Source organism: Scyliorhinus torazame, chromosome 13 (genome assembly GCF_047496885.1).
Source record: "Scyliorhinus torazame isolate Kashiwa2021f chromosome 13, sScyTor2.1, whole genome shotgun sequence".
Classification (NCBI taxonomy): Eukaryota; Metazoa; Chordata; class Chondrichthyes; order Carcharhiniformes; family Scyliorhinidae; genus Scyliorhinus; species Scyliorhinus torazame.
In genome coordinates, this window is record NC_092719.1 from 199,075,648 (window position 1) to 199,094,047 (window position 18,400).

The window sequence follows — 18,400 nt, forward strand, 5'->3', positions numbered from 1 at the left end:
GACAGTTGTCTTCACTGTGAAAAAATTCCATCAATATGTGTGCATTCGACGTTTCACAATCCTCACGGACCTCGAGCCACTGCTCAGTCTTTTTAAACAAGATAAAGCAATTCCGCCCACCGCCTCCGACAGGATCCAGCATTGGGCCTTCCTGCTGGTCTCCCACGAGTACTAGTTTGAACATCGTCACGGTAGTCAGATTGCAAATGCGGATGCATTGAGCCGGCTGCCTTTGCTGACCTGCCCTCCTTCTCCCTGGATGGATGAGGTAGTGGCCACGCTCAACCTCATGGGTTTGTTCCCTAATACAGCGTCCCAAATCCATGAATGGACACAGACTGGCTCAGGCCTTTTGAAAGTTCTACCCATAGTTCTACATAGGGGTCAGCATAGGTGGCTACCAGACGATTTGCGGGCCTCCTCGATGAAGATGTCCTGGTTTAACGTGGAGGATGACATCCTGTTGTGGGGTGCGCGTATCGTCGTGCCAGGCAAGGGCCAGGATCTGATCCTGTGAGACCTGCACAACGGACACCTGGGGGTGTCCAAACTGAAAATGCTAGCACGCAGCTACGTTTGGTGGCCAGGTCTGGATGCTGAGATAGAGAGTAGCTCAGCAGTGCTGCGTGTGTCAGCAACACAAGAAGATTCAGCCAGCTGCGCCCCTTCAACTATGGGAATGGGTGCGGTTACACGCCAACGTTTCCGGTCCTGTTCAAGGACTATGTTCTTACACCCGATAGATGCCCACTATAAGCAATTGGAAATCCATCGAATGTCAGAGACCACCTCTAGAGTGACCATTGAAAAATTGCACTTGTCCTTCTGTACACCAGGTATCCCAGAGGTGTTGGTTACCGACAATGGAACGTCTTTTATAAGTGAGGAGTTCTTGGGATTCCTGAAGGCTAATGGAGTACGGCACATCCATATGGTCCAATGTCACCTGGCTTCAAACAGGCTGGCGGAAAGGGTGGCACAAACATTCAAACAACGAATAAAAAGCAGACTTTGGGGTCGATGGACACGAGACTGACCTGGTTCCTGTTCTGCTACAGGACCACTTAGCATGCCGCAACCAGGGTGGCGCTGGCTGAATTGCTAAAGGGCTGGAAACTTTGAACCCGTCTCAGTCTTGTTTTTCCTGATTATAGGTAGGAAAGTACGCCACAGCCAGGAGCTGCAAAGGCATTGCCCTGTTTGATGAACATCGCCCAGACTATTTGTACCCAATGATGCAGTCTATGGTGAAACTTTGCAAATCTCCCAGTGGATCTCCGAGACAATCGTCCTACAGAAAGGGCCAGTATCTTATCCAGTTCAGGCACACAGTCATGTCATGAAAAAGCGCCTCCAACACATATGGTCAAGATGACCAGTTTTGCACACAATTCCTCGGGAGAGTAAAGATACAGTCAAACCAAATTCGATGCCAGAAAAGGCTAGAGCATTAACCCAAGCGTGTCAAGACGCCAAAATGTGGGAGGTCATAGATATGGGGCTGGATTCTCCGCCCTGCTGCACTACATTTCTGTATCACCCACCGGCGGGCGGCTCCGTTACGCCGGCTGGTCAATGGGGTTTCCCATTGTGGGGCAGCCCCACACCGTTGGGAAACCCCCGCACTGCCGGCAAAACAGAGCATTCCGACAGTGGAGAATCAAGCCCATGGAGTTTGACATGGAAACATTGGCGTCGCAGGTCTCCAATGGGAAGCAAGCAGTACAGCAGCCTCAGGCAGTGCAACCACCACCATGATGCAATCGGAAGCGGCGTTCACTGTCCAGATATAATCCACCAGATGCAGCACTGTGAGTGCAGGAAGCATAGCCACGGGCGAAGAGAGTCCGGCACCCTCCTACTCTGCATTCTTCGGACTTTGGGGGGGGGGGATGTTATAACCAACTTACGGGGTTGGAGCAATCAGTCTTCCCGTGAGTCTCGCTAAATACGAGCTCCCTGTTAAGGGGATCAAGATCTGTATAAAGTCGGCCAGGTATGGAACTGACAGAGAGACCCGGCTGGGATCTGATACAGATTATGAATAAAATTACTTTGCAATAAACAAAATTTTCTTTTGACCATCTCTGTCCGGACTCAATGTGGTCTACAAAAATCAGTTTCAGCTGTGGGTATCATTGGAAAAGCTGGTTGCTTCAAGACGGCGATAGTTGTCCACTGGTAGTTTTTAAAGATTCAATTTTACAGGATGTAGGCATTGCTGGCTCGGCCAACATTTATTGCCCATCCCTAGTTGCATTTGAGAAGTTCATGGTGAGCTGTCGTCTTGAACTGCTGCAGTCCCTGAGGTGTAGGTACTGCCAGAGTGCTTTTAGGGAGGGAATTCCAGGATTTTAAACTAGCGACAGTAATTTTAATGTAACTGGGAATGACTTGCTAAGGATAAAGATGCCATAGCTCTGGATGACCATAGGTTGCTTTCCCCTTTGAGGGGGAGAGCTGACTCGTGGTGATTTAACCGGAGGGTCACCACACCTCAGGTGAGGGGCAAGGCTGAGAAGGTGGGCCTTCATGAATAACCTCAGCCATTATGGGAATTCAACCTTGCTCTGCATCACAAACCAGCTGTCCAGCCAACTGAGCTAAACTGCTCTCCACCCCCCCACCCTTGCTAGGATACTGGGATATTGGACTGGAGTCACATATAGTCTAGGCTGGATAAGTACAGTATTTTCCTTCCCTTTACTGAATTATTTGGATTTTTGCAACAGTACAATGGTTTCACAGGCAATTTGACCGATACCAGCTTATTATTTCCAAATGATATTAGCAGAATTTAAATTCCCAAATTTCCATGACGTGAATTGAACTCATGAATCTAGTAATCTAACCAGTACATTCCGGCATCCAACTAACCTAATAACGCCACAATAAAAGGTTTCCTTCTGTTTTATGTACTCTGTGAATTTTGTGGGCGGCATGGTAGCATAGTGGTTAGCACTGTTGCTCCACAGCACCAGGGTCCCAGGTTTGAGTCCGGCTTGGGTCACTGTCGGTGTGGAATCTGCACCTTCAACCTGTGTCTGTGTGGGTTTCCTCCGGGTGCTCCTGTTTCCTCCCACAAGGCCCGACAGACGTGCTTGTTAGGTGAATTGGACGTTCTGAATTCTCCCTCAGCGTACCTGAACAGGCGCCGGAATGTGGCGACGAGGGGATCTTCACAGTACTTCATTGCAGTGTTAATGTAAGCCTACTTGTGACAAATATTTCTAACGAGTGCCGGACATGAGGGGATTTGTAAGGAGTTCATGGTTCTGTCATTATTATCTTATTTCTGTATATTGGGGTGGTACGGTGGCAGTGGTTAGCACTGTTGCCTCACTGCTCCAGGACCCAGGTTGACTGTCTGTGTGGAGTTTGCACGTTCTCTCCGCGTGTCTGCGTGGGTTTCCTCCGGGTACTCCAGTTTCCTCCCACAGTCCAAAGATGTGCAGGTTAGGTGGATTGGCCGTGCTAAATTGCCCTTAAGTGTCCAAAGGGTTAGGTGGGGTTACTGGATTACGGGGATAGGGTGGACTTAAGTACGGTGCTCTTTCCAAGGGCCGGTGCACACTCGATGGGCCGAATGGCTTCCTTCTGCATTGTAAATTATATAATTCTATGAAAACAATCCATAAAAACGGAAGCAAATAAAACAGGAAATCCCAAGGGACAATAATATTAAAAAGCAAACAATAGCACCCTGCAACAAAGCAAAGCAACTCACACAAATTAAAATGTTACGGTCCTGCAAATGAATGGTCTATCCAGAGTCTGAGATAGCCCCTCCTGCATTAGAGTCATAGAGATTTACAGCCTCTGGTGGTGCTTTCTGTTTGGCTTTAATCTCTTCCCTCTCATACAGGTGCCTGCTCAAGGAAAAGTGAAGAATCTCTTTGAACGGCTTTTCAGACTGTCAGCAGGTTTGCGCCAAATGTCATTTTCCGAGCGACATGTAGAGCCATCACTGTAAGTTTGACAGGATAAGCTGATGCTTTAATGTTTTGTGAATTGCAGCCTGCTAATGGCATTTGGCACCAGCCACTGTGCTTGTACTGTCAAGTAAGTAAAGCTCTTGCAAGCTCTTAGCATATCTGATCTTTGAAAATAAGGGCTGGGTATGAAAAAAGCTGTAGCTGCACAGGTTTATGAACTGACAGCGTTAAACATTCAGGCTCCCAGGAACTTTACATAAATCCAACCGGTGCAAATTTTAGCTGGAGCTACTTCGGAGGCAGACAGAAGGATTGTCCAGGGAACAGGTCACAGAATTAAGCCCTAGCAGTCCATGCCGGCTTCACTTGAGCTTGCTCCCATCTCTCCTCATTTAAATCTATCATTGTAACCCTCTATTATCTTCTCCCTCACGTGCTTTTCTCGATTCCCTTTCGATGCACTATCCTGTTTACACCTGTGGTTCTCGGCCCTCTGTGGTTGAAGATGTTTTATCAGAATTTTCGATTGAATTTCTCAGTGACTGTATTCTATTGATGGCCTCTAGTTACACTCTTCCACACAAGAGGAAACATCGCCTGTGTATCCAGTCTATCAAAACCTTCTCATAAACTTAACAACCTCAAATTAGATCACCCTTCAGCCTTTTTCAAAAGAAGAGAAACCCGGCCTGTCAATTCTTTCCTGTTTTTTATTCATATGGGATGTGGACGTCGCTGGTTAGGCCAGCATTTATTGCCCATCCCTAGTTGCCCTTCAGGAGGTGGTGGTGTTTTGCCTTCTTGAACTGCTGCAGTCCTTGAAGTGTAGGTACATCCACTGTGCTGTTAGGGAGGGAGTTCTAGGGTTTTGACCTAGCAACAGTGAAGAGCGGCGATATATTTCCAAATCAGGGTGGTGAGTGACTTGGAAGGAAACCTCCAGGTGGTGGGGTTCCCAGGTATCTGCTGCTATTATCTTCTAGATGGTAGTGGTCGTAGGTTTGGAAGGTGCTGTCGCAGGAACCTTGTTGAGTTACTGCAGTGCATCTTGTAGATGGTACACATGGCTGCCACTGTTCGTCGGTGTGGAGGGTTTGAATGTTTGTGGGAGGGGGAGCAATCAAGCGGGGCTGCTTTGTCCTGGATGGTGTTGAGCTTCTTGAGTGTTGTTGGAGCTGCTCTCATCCAGGCAAGTGGAGAGTATTCCATTACACTCCTGACTTGTGCTTTGTAGACGGTTGACAGGCTTTGGGGAGTCAGGAGGTGGGTTACTCTCCGTAGGATTCCTAGCCTTTGACCTACCCTGGTAGCCATAGAATTAATGTGTATTTCCTGATGTGTACACCCACGCATTTCTGGCATCATCCTTGTTAGTCTACCCTGCACCCTCTCCCGTGCCTCAATACTCTTTCTATAATGTGGTGACCAGAACAGTCTGCAGAATTCTAATGGAACCCCAGGGTTTGATGCAGGTTGAGAATAACTTGCCTACTTTTTAATTGTATCCTTCTGGAAATAAAGCCCCATGCTTGGTTTGTTTTTTTCTGAGGCCTTGCTAACCGTTAGTTGTTGCTGAGATCTACAGAGGGGAAATAAAGTCTTCAAATGGGAGTGAGGGACGAGAAGGGGCAAAAGAAAGAGTTCTTGGAAGAAGTTATTGTAAGATAGGATGCACTGCGTTACATTTTTTCTGGATTTTGAGGATTGACTGCCCAATTATTTTTTTTTTCTTTTGCCCTGACCTACAAAGAGGCTGAAGTAGGGGTGAGGAAAGAGTTATCTTTCATAAGTATTATCTTTTGTTACTTGTTGTTGCTGCCCCAGTGAGAAATGGGAAGGGGGTGAAGATAGGACAGAGGTGAGTGCGAGGCTGTATTTTAAAAATGAATTGGTGGAACCACCATCATTTCAGTGAAACCAAAGCTAAATGTGTTGGCCGACCCTGTTTGATCCTTTCCTGCACTTTTTTCTGGCTCTGTACTTGTTTAAATGTGTTTCCCTCCAACATATTCCAGTTCCTATAAAGGATCATCACGTTAATTGTTTATTTCTCCACTGATATGCTTTAACCTGCTGAGTGTTTCCTGTTGCATTTGAGATTTAAGTGGTTAGCTTTTACCACAAGAGGCTTCAATGAGATATGGGAATGATATCATCCCTCTCAATTTCGGAATTTTTAAATTTTATTCACATGCTTCATGGAATTCTACTTGAGATTTCCGCGGGTTCCCCTTGATGATAGCTGATCCTTGCTGGGGCTGACCCAAGGTTGTCAAGAGATCCTATTTCCAGGTAAGACCTGGACAATGTTCAGGCTTAGGCTGACAAGTGGCATTTGTGCCACACAAGTGCCAAGCAATGACCATCTCCAACAAGAGGGAATCTAACCATCACCCTTGACATTCAATGCCATTACCATTGCTGAATCTACCAACTTCCTGCGGGTTACCATTGACCAGAAACTGAAGCGGACTAGTCATACGAATGCTTTGGCTACAAGAGCAGGTCAGAGGCTAGGAATCCTGTGGTGAGTAACCTCGTGACTCCCCAAAGCCTGTCCACCATGTGCAAAGCACAAATCAGGTATGTCATGGAATATTCTCCATTTACCTGGATGAATGCAATTCCAACATCACTCCAGGACAAAGCTGTCCTCTAGATTGGCACCTCGTCTACAATCATTCTCTCTCTACAACACTGACACACAGTGGCAAAGTGTGTACCATCTGGGAGTTCTCCTCCAAGCCACTTACCATCCTGACTTGGAAATGTATCATCGTTCCTTCACCGACGCTCAGTCAAAATCTTGTAACGCGCTCTCTAACAGCATCAGTGTTCCTGGACTGCAGCAGTTCAAAAAGGCAACTCACCACCACCTTCTCAAGGGCAATTAGGGATGGGCAATAAATGCTGGCCTAGCCAGCGATGCCCACATCCTATGAATGAGTAAAAAAGCAAGAAATATACTTAAAATATAAAGGTTAACACGGTAAACAAGATGTTGAGATACAACATTTATAACTATACCAGCGGAAATGTTCAGACTCCAGGTGCCATATATTCACTTGAGCCTGTCCAGTTCTGCTCCAAATAACATTCTAACAATCTCGGCTCTAAGTCCAATTTACATTAAAAGTAACCTTATAGCCCTTGTGGTCCCAGGAGACCTCCGATCAATCGTATTCTTGTCGCCTAGCATCCTGCTTTTTTTTCTGCTTTCCTGGGTAACACACAGGATGTGATCCTTCAGGTACCCCTTGAAACAACCCTTCGGCATTATCAGAACAGAGAATGGCTGCCTCGTTAGATGGAATGCTTCAGGGCACAGGTAACGAGACAAGTTTTCAATATCTTAGTTGAGGAATTGCTGATAATAGTGTAGAACCTTCTTCTAAAATTAAAATGTTGCAAGGTCTTTGGTAATTAAATGATGGAGGAGGCTCAAGAGGTTGAATAGCCCACTCCTGCTCTTATTCCCAATATAATCAGTGTGATCTACTCTTATGTCAGAAGTAAGGAATATGTTAACTGGAGGATGGGGAAGGAGTGGGGGAGTTGGTGACCATAAGAATGGGTGTTGGTGGGGGTGCAGGATGACCAACTGTCCCAAATGTTTAGGGATTGTCCCTTATTTTGACTGTTAATGCATGTCTCCGAAGGACCGCCCTTCTGTCCCATATTTCTAGGACAGCCTGTGGGAGGCTGATCCTGGCAGTCTCCAGGGTGAGATTCGAGAGTGGCTGCAAGTGAGTGTGGTGTTCTTTGTGTTGCTAAATTTAGGATGGTTGGTGTAGTGTTCACAAAGACCACAAAATAGCTTTAACTTGAACAAAACTATGAATTTTTTAACACTAAATTAGATTCGACACTTACTTAATATACAGTTGATAATTAACTCATAATCTGCACTCATCTACTACTAATCTCTACACTATTATTAACTATGATCTGCTCTCTCACACTATCTTTCCATCAGCCTGTACTCTAGTTATCTCCTTCGCTTCTCTCCCCCAAGGCTTAGCTTCAACGTTTTATATACTTGTAACTCTAACTCCCTCTGGTGGCTGATCTAGACATTTCATTAACCCTTGCAGTTCTTACATGAGCGGGTGGGCTAGGAATGAATGTTGTGACTCAACAAGAGAGGTTGCGCACATTGGTCGATTTTAATCCCCCATATTATGGTCTCAAGACCCACCCCAGGTCCCACAGTCACAGAGTGCCCCTCACTCTGTTCCATGAGAGTTGGGCAGCCTAGCGGAGGGGGTGTCGAGTGGGGAAGGGGTGGTGTCGTGGTGCAAATGCTGCTCACACTAAACACGACGATGAGGAATCAGGGACTCAATCCCTGAGATCGGGATGAAGGAGCAACGCTCCGAAAGCTAGTGATTCCAAACAAACCTGTTGGACTTTAACCTGGGATTGTAAGACTTCTTTCTGTGCCCACCCCAGTCCAATGCCGGCATCTCTACATCAAAACGAGGGACACGGGTCAACATAGGGTTGGGTACTCAAAATACGGGACTCCCTTTGGTTTGGCAGCTGCCCGCCTCCCCTGGCTGCCCCGCGTGCCCCACCCCGAACACCAGGCCCTAGAGTACCCCACCTCACCCTAGAATGCCCTGCCCTCCAGAGCACCCCACCCTGCCCCCCAGAGCACCCCATCCCCCCCACCCCAAATGCCACACACCATCAGGAACACACCGCCCAGCCAGTGCCAAGCACCCCATCCTGCCCCAGAGTGCCCTATCCCATCTCAAAGCCCCCCACCCCACCCTCCCTGCCCCCAACTCCCCGCCCCCAACTCCCCGAGCACCCTGTCCTCCTGCCCCGCCCCCAGAACGCCCCACCCACAACTCCCCGAGCGCTCTGCCCCTTGCTGCCCCGCCCCCAATTCCCCGAGTGCCCCGCCCCCTGCTCCCCCGCCCCCAATTCCCCGAGTGCCCCGTCCGCTGCTGCCCCGCCCCCAACTCCCCGAGTGCCCTGCCCTCCTGCTGCCCCGCCCCCAGGGCGCCCCGCCCACCTCCCCGAGCGCCCCGCCCCCTCCCCGAGCGCCCCGCCCCCTGCTGCCCGCCCCCTTTGGGGTGAGAGGTCAGGCCGGTTTCCCATGACGATGGCAGTCACGTGGAGTTTCCTCGGGCGAGAGTCGGAGTTGGAGTAAGCGGCTGCCCACCCGGGGGCCTGGAGAGGCCTTTGGCCGAAGAGACCGGCCGCGACCCCCCCCGCCCCGCCCCTCCTCCTCGCCAGCCGCCAGGATACGCCGCGGGCGGTCCGCTCGGAGGCCGGGCGCTGGGCCCGCGCTCCCCGGGAAGCGGTCCGCTTGCTGGGCGGTGAGAGCCGCCGGGAAGGTCGGCACCGGTGCGGCGGCAGGGCCATGGGCCGCAGCCCCAGCGGTACATTACACCGAGAGGCCGGTGGAAGCTGTGCGGATCGGGGAGTGGAGTGAGGCCTGCGCGATGTGGCAGCAGACCAGCCTGACCGAGCCTGGGCTGGGCAGCAGGACCGAAGAGATCGGAGAGCTGATCGAGCATTTCTCCAAACACCAGTACCGGGCCAAGGAGGCCAACTACAAGGTAAACGGCATTGCTGCCAAGACACAACTAAAAGATCAAATGGCAGCGCAGACCCAGAGTAACAGGGTCTGACAGCCCAGACCCCTCCCCCGGAGCGACAGGGTCTGACAGTCCAGACCTAGACTAACAGGGTCTGACAGCCCAGACCCAGACTAACAGGGTCTGACAGCCCCGACCCGGAGTAACAGGGTCTGACAGCCCAGACCCGGAGTAACAGGGTCTGACAGCCCAGACCCAGAGTAACAGGGTCTGACAGCCCAGACCCAGAGTAACAGGGTCTGACAGCCCAGACCCGGAGCAACAGGGTCTGACAGCCCAGACCCCTCCCCCGGAGCGACAGGGTCTGACAGTCCAGACCTAGACTAACAGGGTCTGACAGCCCAGACCCGGAGCGACAGGGTCTGACAGTCCAGACCTAGACTAACAGGGTCTGACAGCCCCGACCCGGAGTAACAGGGTCTGACAGCCCCGACCCGGAGTAACAGGGTCTGACAGCCCAGACCCCCCCCCCCCCCCCCGGAGCAACAGGGTCTGACAGCCCAGACCCGGAGCAACAGTGTCTGACAGCCCAGACCCAGAGTAACAGGGTCTGACAGCCCAGACCCAGACTAACAGGGTCTGACAGCCCCGACCCGGAGTAACAGGGTCTGACAGCCCCGACCCGGAGTAACAGGGTCTGACAGCCCCGACCCGGAGCAACAGGGTCTGACAGCCCCGACCCGGAGCAACAGGGTCTGACAGCCCCGACCCGGAGCAACAGGGTCTGACAGCCCCGACCCGGAGCAACAGGGTCTGACAGCCCCGACCCGGAGCAACAGGGTCTGACAGCCCCGACCCGGAGCAACAGGGTCTGACAGCCCCGACCCGGAGCAACAGGGTCTGACAGCCCCGACCCGGAGCAACAGGGTCTGACAGCCCCGACCCGGAGCAACAGGGTCTGACAGCCCCGACCCGGAGCAACAGGGTCTGACAGCCCCGACCCGGAGCAACAGGGTCTGACAGCCCCGACCCGGAGTAACAGGGTCTGACAGCCCCGACCCGGAGTAACAGGGTCTGACAGCCCCGACCCGGAGTAACAGGGTCTGACAGCCCCGACCCGGAGTAACAGGGTCTGACAGCCCCGACCCGGAGTAACAGGGTCTGACAGCCCCCACCCGGAGTAACAGGGTCTGACAGCCCCCACCCGGAGTAACAGGGTCTGACAGCCCCGACCCGGAGTAACAGGGTCTGACAGCCCAGACCCCCCCCCCCCCCCCCCCCCGCCGGAGTAACAGGGCCTGACAGCCCCCCCCCCCCCCCCCCCCCGCCGGAGTAACAGGGCCTGACAGCCCAGACCCCCCTGGATTAACAGGATCTGACAGCCCAGACCCGGAATAACCGGGTCTGACAGCCCAGACCCAGAGTAACAGGGTCTGACAGCCCAGACCCGGAGTAGCAGTGTTGGCACAGTAGCACAGTGAATAGCACTGTTGCTTCACAGCGCCAGGGACCCGGGTTCGATTCCCGGCTTGGGTCACTGTCTGTGTGGAGTCTGCACGTTCGTCCAGTGTCTGCGTGGGTTTCCTCTGGGTGCTCCGGTTTCTTCCCACAAGTCCCGATAGACACGCTGTTAGGTAATTTGGAATTCTCCCTCTGTGTAACCGGGTTGGGCAGCCTGGGCCCGGAGTAACCGGGTCGTGCAGCCCGGAGTAACCGGGTCGGGCAGCCCCGGAGAGACTGGGTCGGGCAGCCCCGGAGCGGCCGGGTCGGGCAGCCCCGGAGCGGCCGGATCGGGCAGCCCCGGAGCGGCCAGGTCGGGCAGCCCCGGAGCGGCCAGGTCGGGCAGCCCCGGAGCGGCCGGGTCGGGCCGCCCCGGAGCAAACCGACCCCCATTGTAAAATATTATAGTACGAAGTCTTACAACACCAGGTTAAAGTCCAACAGGTTTGTTTCGATGTCACTAGCTTTCGGAGCGCTGCTCCTTCCTCAGATGATTCACCTGAGGAAGGAGCAGCGCTCCGAAAGCTAGTGACATCGAAACAAACCTGTTGGACTTTAACCTGGTGTTGTAAGACTTCGTACTGTGCTCACCCCAGTCCAACGCCAGCATCTCCACATCGTAAAATATTATGACAGTGACTACACTTCAACAGTATTTAATTGGCAGTGAAGTGTTTTGGAATGTCCTGAGGTCCAATATAAATCCAGATTCTTACTTAGCACTTTTTTGGTCTCGGGTCTTGCTAGGTAAAGTGATACCCTGTGCTGAGGTGTCCAATAGTTTGGATGGGGAAAGAGTATTTAATTCTGAAATATTAGTGAAAGGATTGTTGGAGTAAATGTTGGATACATATCTTTAAAACATGTCCATATGTTTAAAAATGCGTCCAAAGGTGTGCAAGTTAGGTGGATTGGCCCTGGTCAATGTACGGGGTTACTGGGATAGGGCGGATGAATGGTTCTGGGAAGAGTGCTCTTTCAGAGGGGCAGTGCAGACTCAGTGGGCCGATCGGTCTCCTTCTGCACTGTCGGGATTCTTTGGATAACCGATTTGACGTAATTCCCAGTGTTAGATTTCCAATTTGTTTTAACAAGTTTTTAGACAGTGACAACATTTACACGCTAAAACACCTGTTTGAAGGATGGAGGAACTTTTGTTCTTCAACACTAAAATGAATGTGGAACAATTCCTCTAAAGGACTTTCATTTCCCCAATATTTTTAGAAGCATGCTTTGCATTACTTCCCCCTTTCCCTGATATTAATGTTCCTCCAAATAATTGTTTGGCGCACATCTTTTGTGAACTGACTGGTAAAGTGCAAATGCAGTTTGATGGTCAGAACTTGTTTTTACCAATTCCTGTGTTTTTCCCTGAATCACGGTAGCACAGTGGGGCCAGCACGGTGGTTAGCATAGTTGCTTCACAACTCCAGGGTCCCAGGTTCAATTCCCGGCTTGGGTCACTGTCTGTGCGGAGTCTGCACACTCTGTGTAGGTTTCCTCCGGGTGCTCCGGTTTCCTCCCACAGTCCAAATATGTGCAGGTTAGGTGGATTGACCATGCTAAATTGCCGCTTAGTGTCCAAAAACATTAGGTGGGGTTACGGGAATAGGGTGGTGGCATGGGCCTAAATGGGGTGCTCTTTCCAAGGGCGGGTGCAGACCCGATGGGCCGAATGGCCTGCTTCTGCACTGTAACGTCTATGATTTAATGGAGAAAGCATCATTCATACAAATTGTTCTTACCTTGTCATTTTCCCCTTTAAATTAATTCAATTCCCCCCCCCCCCCCTCAAATCTGCTTGCATTTAGATTGTTTTTGTGCCGAGATGTGCAACTTAACCCATTACACCCTGTAAATCTGCAGCTGTAATATCCAAGCTGAGTAGCAGTGTGGAAAAGCAGCAGCCTTACTGTGAGCACCAAACTGTGTGTCCTCAGCACACTCCTGCACAGTGGTAAAACCTGGACAACATATGTTCGGCAGGAGAAAAGGCTCATGTTTTCACCTTTGCTACCTGGGACATATCCTTGGCATCTCTTGACAGGACAAGGTCACCAACTCAGAAGTCCTGAAATGTTCCAATTCCATCAGCATAAAGACCTCTCTGCAGTGATGTCACTGGTTCATAGCTTCCTGGGTGTCCATCACTCTGAAGATGGTGTATATTGGCGTGCGGGAGACCATTGTGATCTCTGGAAGCTGACTGTTTGGAAGGTCATTGGAAGAACATTGGAAGAGGCGAGCAGAAACGAAAAACTCAGCTGGCCGAGAAGAGGGCCCAGAGAAACCAAAGGCCAGTAAATCACCATCTCAGCTTATTGTCTTTCTTTGCCGAAAACGTGACAGAGACTGCCATGCCAGAGTGGGACTCCTTAGCCACACCAGACAATGCTTAATAGAGGTGACCACCAGCTTCCGGTCGCGGCTATGCGGAGCTCGGCAGCTCCCGCTAAAAACAAACTTTTGGGCTCTTTTCAGGGGCACCAACGGCATTTTAACGACGTTTCCCCGTGTGGGAAGGAGATTGCAATAGTTCCCCGACAGTGTATGGCTTGGACCAGGAGCGGGGCGATTTAAAAAAAAGTGGTGGTGAACCCAAAGAAGGTGCGAGGGAAGAAGAGCAAAATGGCGGCGGGCGGGGATTAGGCAGCGTGGATGCAGTGGGCGCAGGAGCAGCTGGAGGTTATCCAGCGCTGCTTCAGGGAGATTAAAACGGACCTGCTAGAGCCGATGCAGGCGTCTATTGATAAGCTGCTGGAGACACAGACGGCCCAGGGAGTGGCGATCCGAGAGGCTCGACAAACTACCTCTGACAATGAGGACGAGATATTAGGCCTGGCGGTAAAGGTGGAGGCCCACCTGAGCACGCACTCCCGATCAGCGAACCGATGAAACCGCACCAGCACCGCCCGCGGCAGCTCGTTAGCCTTGGGCCTCCTCGCCAACACTCTATGGGCCCCTTCCAGCTCCAGGGGCCCCTGGAAGGACCTCGCTCCCATCCGCGGGTTTAGCATGGTGACCACTTCCGACCCCTCCAGCGCACGAGGCGCTCCACAAGAAATGGCAGGAACGGTTCGAGGAGATGGAGAATCGGTCGAGGTGGAAGAATTTGCGGATTCTGGGCCTCTCGGAGGGGCTGGAGGGGTCGGAAGTGGTCACCATGCTAAACCCGCGGATGGGAGCGAGGTCCTTCCAGGGGCCCCTGGAGCTGGAAGGGGCCCATAGAGTGTTGGCGAGGAGGCCCAAGGCTAACGAGCTGCCGCGGGCGGTGCTGGTGCGGTTTCATCGGTTCGCTGATCGGGAGTGCGTGCTCAGGTGGGCCAAGAAAGAGAGGAGCAGCAAGTGGGAGAACGCGGAGGTTCGAATATACCAGGACTGGAGTGTGGAGGTGGTGAAGAAGAGGGCCGGGTACAATCGGGCGAAGGCGGTGCTGCACAGAAAGGGGATGAAGTCTGGCATGCTGCAGCCGGCGCGACAGTGGGACACCTACAAGGACCGGCACCATTATTTTGAGTCTCCGGAGAAGGCGTGGGCCTTTGTCCAGGCCGAGAAACTGGACACACACTGAGGGTCGGGATGGGTGGTCGGGGATTGTTGTTGGGGTGTTACACTTTGAGGGGGGGTTTATTTGCTCTTATTTCTGTTTGGTTTGATGAGGGTGGTTAAGGTGGGTTGGGCACTGTTTTGGTTGTGTCTGTCGGGTGGGCTCTTGGAGGGGGGTAAGTAAATGGAGTAGGGGTGGATGGCCGGTAGGGGGGATGGGGCCCCCGCGGGGGAGGGTGAGGCCCCGCGGGGGAGGGTGAGGCCCGGCGGGGGAGGGGGAGGCCCGGCGGGGGAGGATGAGGTCCGAGTCGGGGGTGAGGGGACTGGGCCTGTAAAAGGAGCGGCGACAGGGGTGGCGGGGCCGGGCAGGTGGAAAGCGCGGGCTTTTTCCTGCGCTGAAGGCTGGAGGGAGCGTGGCCGGGGCAGGGAAGCGAGGGTTGTTTCCCACGCTTGGGATGGAAGGGGGAGGCGGAGAGCCTGTGGATGGGTAATGGAGGAGGAGGATATGTCCCACAATGGGAGGAGTCGAAAGAGAGGCGGGAGTAGCCGGGGTCAGCAGGAGTCAGCTGACTTGCGGGAGTGCAATGGGGGGAGTAAAGCAGCTAGGAGGGATCCTAGCTGGGATGGGGGTGGGTGGGGGGGAACCGGGTTGCTGCTGCTATGGTCAAGGGGGAGCTGGAGCGAGTGGAGGGGGTTGGGAAGGGGGTCTGCCGCTGTGGGGAACGGGCCGGGTGTGGGGTGTGGGCGCGTGGCTGGCCAAGGAGAGGTTATGGCTCGTCGGCGGGGGAGGGGGGGGGGGGTGGCCCCCCGATCCGGCTGATAACCTGGAATGTAAGGGGACTGAACGGGCCGGTCAAGCGGGCCCGGGTGTTCGCGCACCTGAAGGGGCTGAAGGCGGATGTGGTCATGCTCCAGGAGAGACACCTGAAGGTGGCAAACCAGGTAAGATTGAGGAAGGGGTGGGTAGGTCAGGTGTTTCACTCAGGGTTGGATGCCAAAAATCAGGGGGTGGCGATCTTGGTGGGAAAGAGGGTGTCGTTCGAGGCGTCGAGCATTGTGACAGACAATGGCGGCAGGTACGTAATGGTAAATGGTAAGCTGCAAGGGGAGAGGGTGGTGCTGGTCAATGTGTATGCCCCCAACTGGGACGATGCGGGTTTTATGCTGCGCATGTTGTGTTGGATCACGGACTTGGAAGTGGGGGGCCTGATAATGGGGGGGGCGGGGTGGGGAGGGTGGACTTTAACACGGTGTTGGATCCGGCACTGGAACTCTCCAGGTCTTGGCCGGGTAGGAAGCCGGCGGCGGCTAAGGTGCTGAGGGGGTTTATGGACCAGATGGGAGGGGTGGACCCGTGGAGATTTGCAAGGCCGGGGGCTAGGGAATTTTAATTCTTCTCGCATGTCCATAAGGCTTATTCTTGGATCAACTTCTTTATTATTAGTTGGGCGCTGATAGCGAGAGTAGAGGATACTGAGTACTCGGCGATAGCCATTTCGGATCACGCCCCGCATTGGGTAGAGCTGGAGGAGGAGACGGATCAGCGCCCGTTGTGGCGCTTGGAGGTGGGGCTGGTGGCGGACGAGGAGGTGAGTGAGCGGGTCCGAGGAAGCATAGAGAGATACCTGGAGGCCAACGATAACGGGGAGGTCCGAGTGGGGATGGTATGGGAGGCGCTGAAGGTGGTGGTTAGCGGAGAGCTGATCTCCATTAGGGCCCACAAGGAGAGGAGAGAGCAGAGGGAGAGGCTGGTGGGGGAGATGGTGAGGGTCGACAGGAGGTATGCGGACGTGGCGGAGGAGGGACTGCTGAGGAACAGGCGTAGCCTCCAGGCCGAATTCGACCTGTTGACCACCAGGAAGGCGGAGGCGCAGTGGAGGAAGGTCCAGGAGGCGATTTATAAGTATGGCGAAAAGGCAAGCCGGATGCTGGCGCATCAGCTTTTGAAGCGGGACGCAGCTAGGAGATCGGGTGAGTTAAGGATAGGGGAAGGAGTGTGGTACGGAGTGGGGTATTCATCAATGGGGTCTTCAGGGACTTGAGGAATTGTATCGGTCCGAGCCCCCACGGAGGAGGGAGGGATAGGCCGCTTTCTGGACCAAGTGAGGTTTCTGAAGGTGGAGGAGGGACTGGTAGCAGGATTGGGGGCCCCGATTGGACTGGAGGAGCTGGCCAAAGGGATAGGGAGCATGCAGGCGGGGAAGGCACCGGGGCCGGATGGTTTCCCGGTCGAATTCTACAAGAAATATGTGGACCTGTTGGGCCTGTTGCTAGTTGGGACCTTCAATGAGGCAAGGGAGGTGGGGGCTTTGCCCCGACGATGTCCGGGCACTGATCTCCTTGATCCTGAAGCGGGGACAAGAATCCCCTGCAGTGTGGGTCTTACAGGCCAATTTTGTTGTTAAATGTCGATGCCAAGGTGCTGCCGAAGGTCTTAGCCACGAAAATTGAGTGGTGATCAACTCAATTGAGTGGTAGAGGTGATCTACGAAGATCAGACGGGATTCGTGAAGGGGAGGCTGTTGAACGCGAATGTGCGGAGGCTCCTGAACGTTATTATGATGCCAGCGAGGGAGGGGGAGACGGAGATAGTGGTGGCGATGGACGCTGAGAAGGCCTTCGATAGGGTAGAGTGGGGGTACGTGTGGGAGGTGCTAAAGAGATTCTGGTTTGGGGAGGGGTTTGTTAGGTGGGTTAGGTTGTTGTACGAGGTCCCGATGGCGAGTGTGGCCATGAACAAGAGGAGGTCTGAGTACTTTTGGTTGCATCGAGGGACGAGGCAGGGGTGTCCCCTGTGCCCCCTGCCCTTCACACTGGCGATTGAACCCCTGGCTATGGCACTGAGGGAGTCGAGGAACTGGAAGGGGTTGGTGGGGGCGGGGAGGAGCATAGGGTATCGCTCTATGTGGACGACTTGCTGCTAAATGTGGTGGACCCGGTGGGGAGAATGCCGGAGGTAATGAGGATCCTCAGGGAGTTCGGGGATTTCTCAGGGTACAAGCTCAACATGGGGAAGAGCGAGTTTTTCGTGGTTCACCCAGGGGACCAGGAGAGGGGGATTGGCGAGCTCCCACTAAAAAGGGCAGAGAGGAGCTTCAGGTACTTGGGGGTCCAGGTGGCCAGGAGCTGGGGGGCCCTGCATAGACTTAATTTCACGAGGCTGGTGGAGCAAATGGAGGAGTTCAAGAGGTGGGATGTGCTGCCGCTGTCCCTGGCGGGTAGGGTGCAGTCAGTTAAGATGACGGTGCTCCCAAGGTTTTTGTTCTTGTCCCAGTGCCTCCCCATTTTTGTCCCGAAGGCCTTCTTTGGGCGGGTCAACAGGAGCATAACAGGGTTTGTGTGGCCGCGAGGGACTCCGAGGGTGTGAAGGGTGTTCCTGGAGCCGAGTAGGGATGGGGAGGGGCTGGCACTGCCCAACCTCTGCGGGTATTACTGGGACGCCAATGCGGCGATGGTGCGCAAGTGGGTGATGGAGGGGGAGGGGGCTGCATGGAAGAGGCTGGAGACGGTGTCTTGTGAGGGTACGAGTCTGGAGGCGCTGGCAACGGCGCCGCTGCTGCTCCCTCCAAAGAGGTATACCACGAGCCCGGTCGTGGCGGCTTCCCTCAAAATCTGGGGGCAGTGGAGGCGGCACAGGGGGGGAAGTTGGGGCCTCGGTGTGGACCCCAATATGGGGGAACCACTGGTTTGTCCCAGGGAGAATAGATGGAAGGTTTTCGGGGTGGCACAGGGCAGGGATAAGAAGGTTGGGGGACCTGTTTGTGGACGGGAAGTTTGCGAGCCTGGGTGAACTGGAGGAGAAGTATGGGCTCCCCCCGGGAAAACCTTCAGATATTTACAGGTAAGGGTGTTTGCCAGGCGGCAAGT

At 53.4% G+C, this 18,400-nt stretch overlaps 1 protein-coding gene across 14 annotated transcripts in view; it reads left to right on the forward strand.

Annotated features, from left to right (window-relative positions):
• The first annotated feature begins 3,948 nt into the window (after positions 1 to 3,948).
• mtmr14 (myotubularin related protein 14) overlaps positions 3,949 to 18,400 on the forward strand; it is a 120,801-nt gene continuing 106,349 nt past the window's right edge. For 7 of the 14 annotated variants that reach the window (XM_072472849.1, XM_072472852.1, XM_072472854.1 and 4 more), the window contains exon 1: positions 9,046 to 9,508. In XM_072472849.1, coding sequence (XP_072328950.1) covers positions 9,392 to 9,508 — 117 coding nt within the window. In that variant the 5' untranslated portion in view covers positions 9,046 to 9,391. Of the gene's footprint in view, positions 3,970 to 9,043; positions 9,509 to 18,400 lie in introns of those variants that run through there. The other 7 variants (XM_072472855.1, XM_072472858.1, XM_072472861.1 and 4 more) reach the window with 4 other exon arrangements.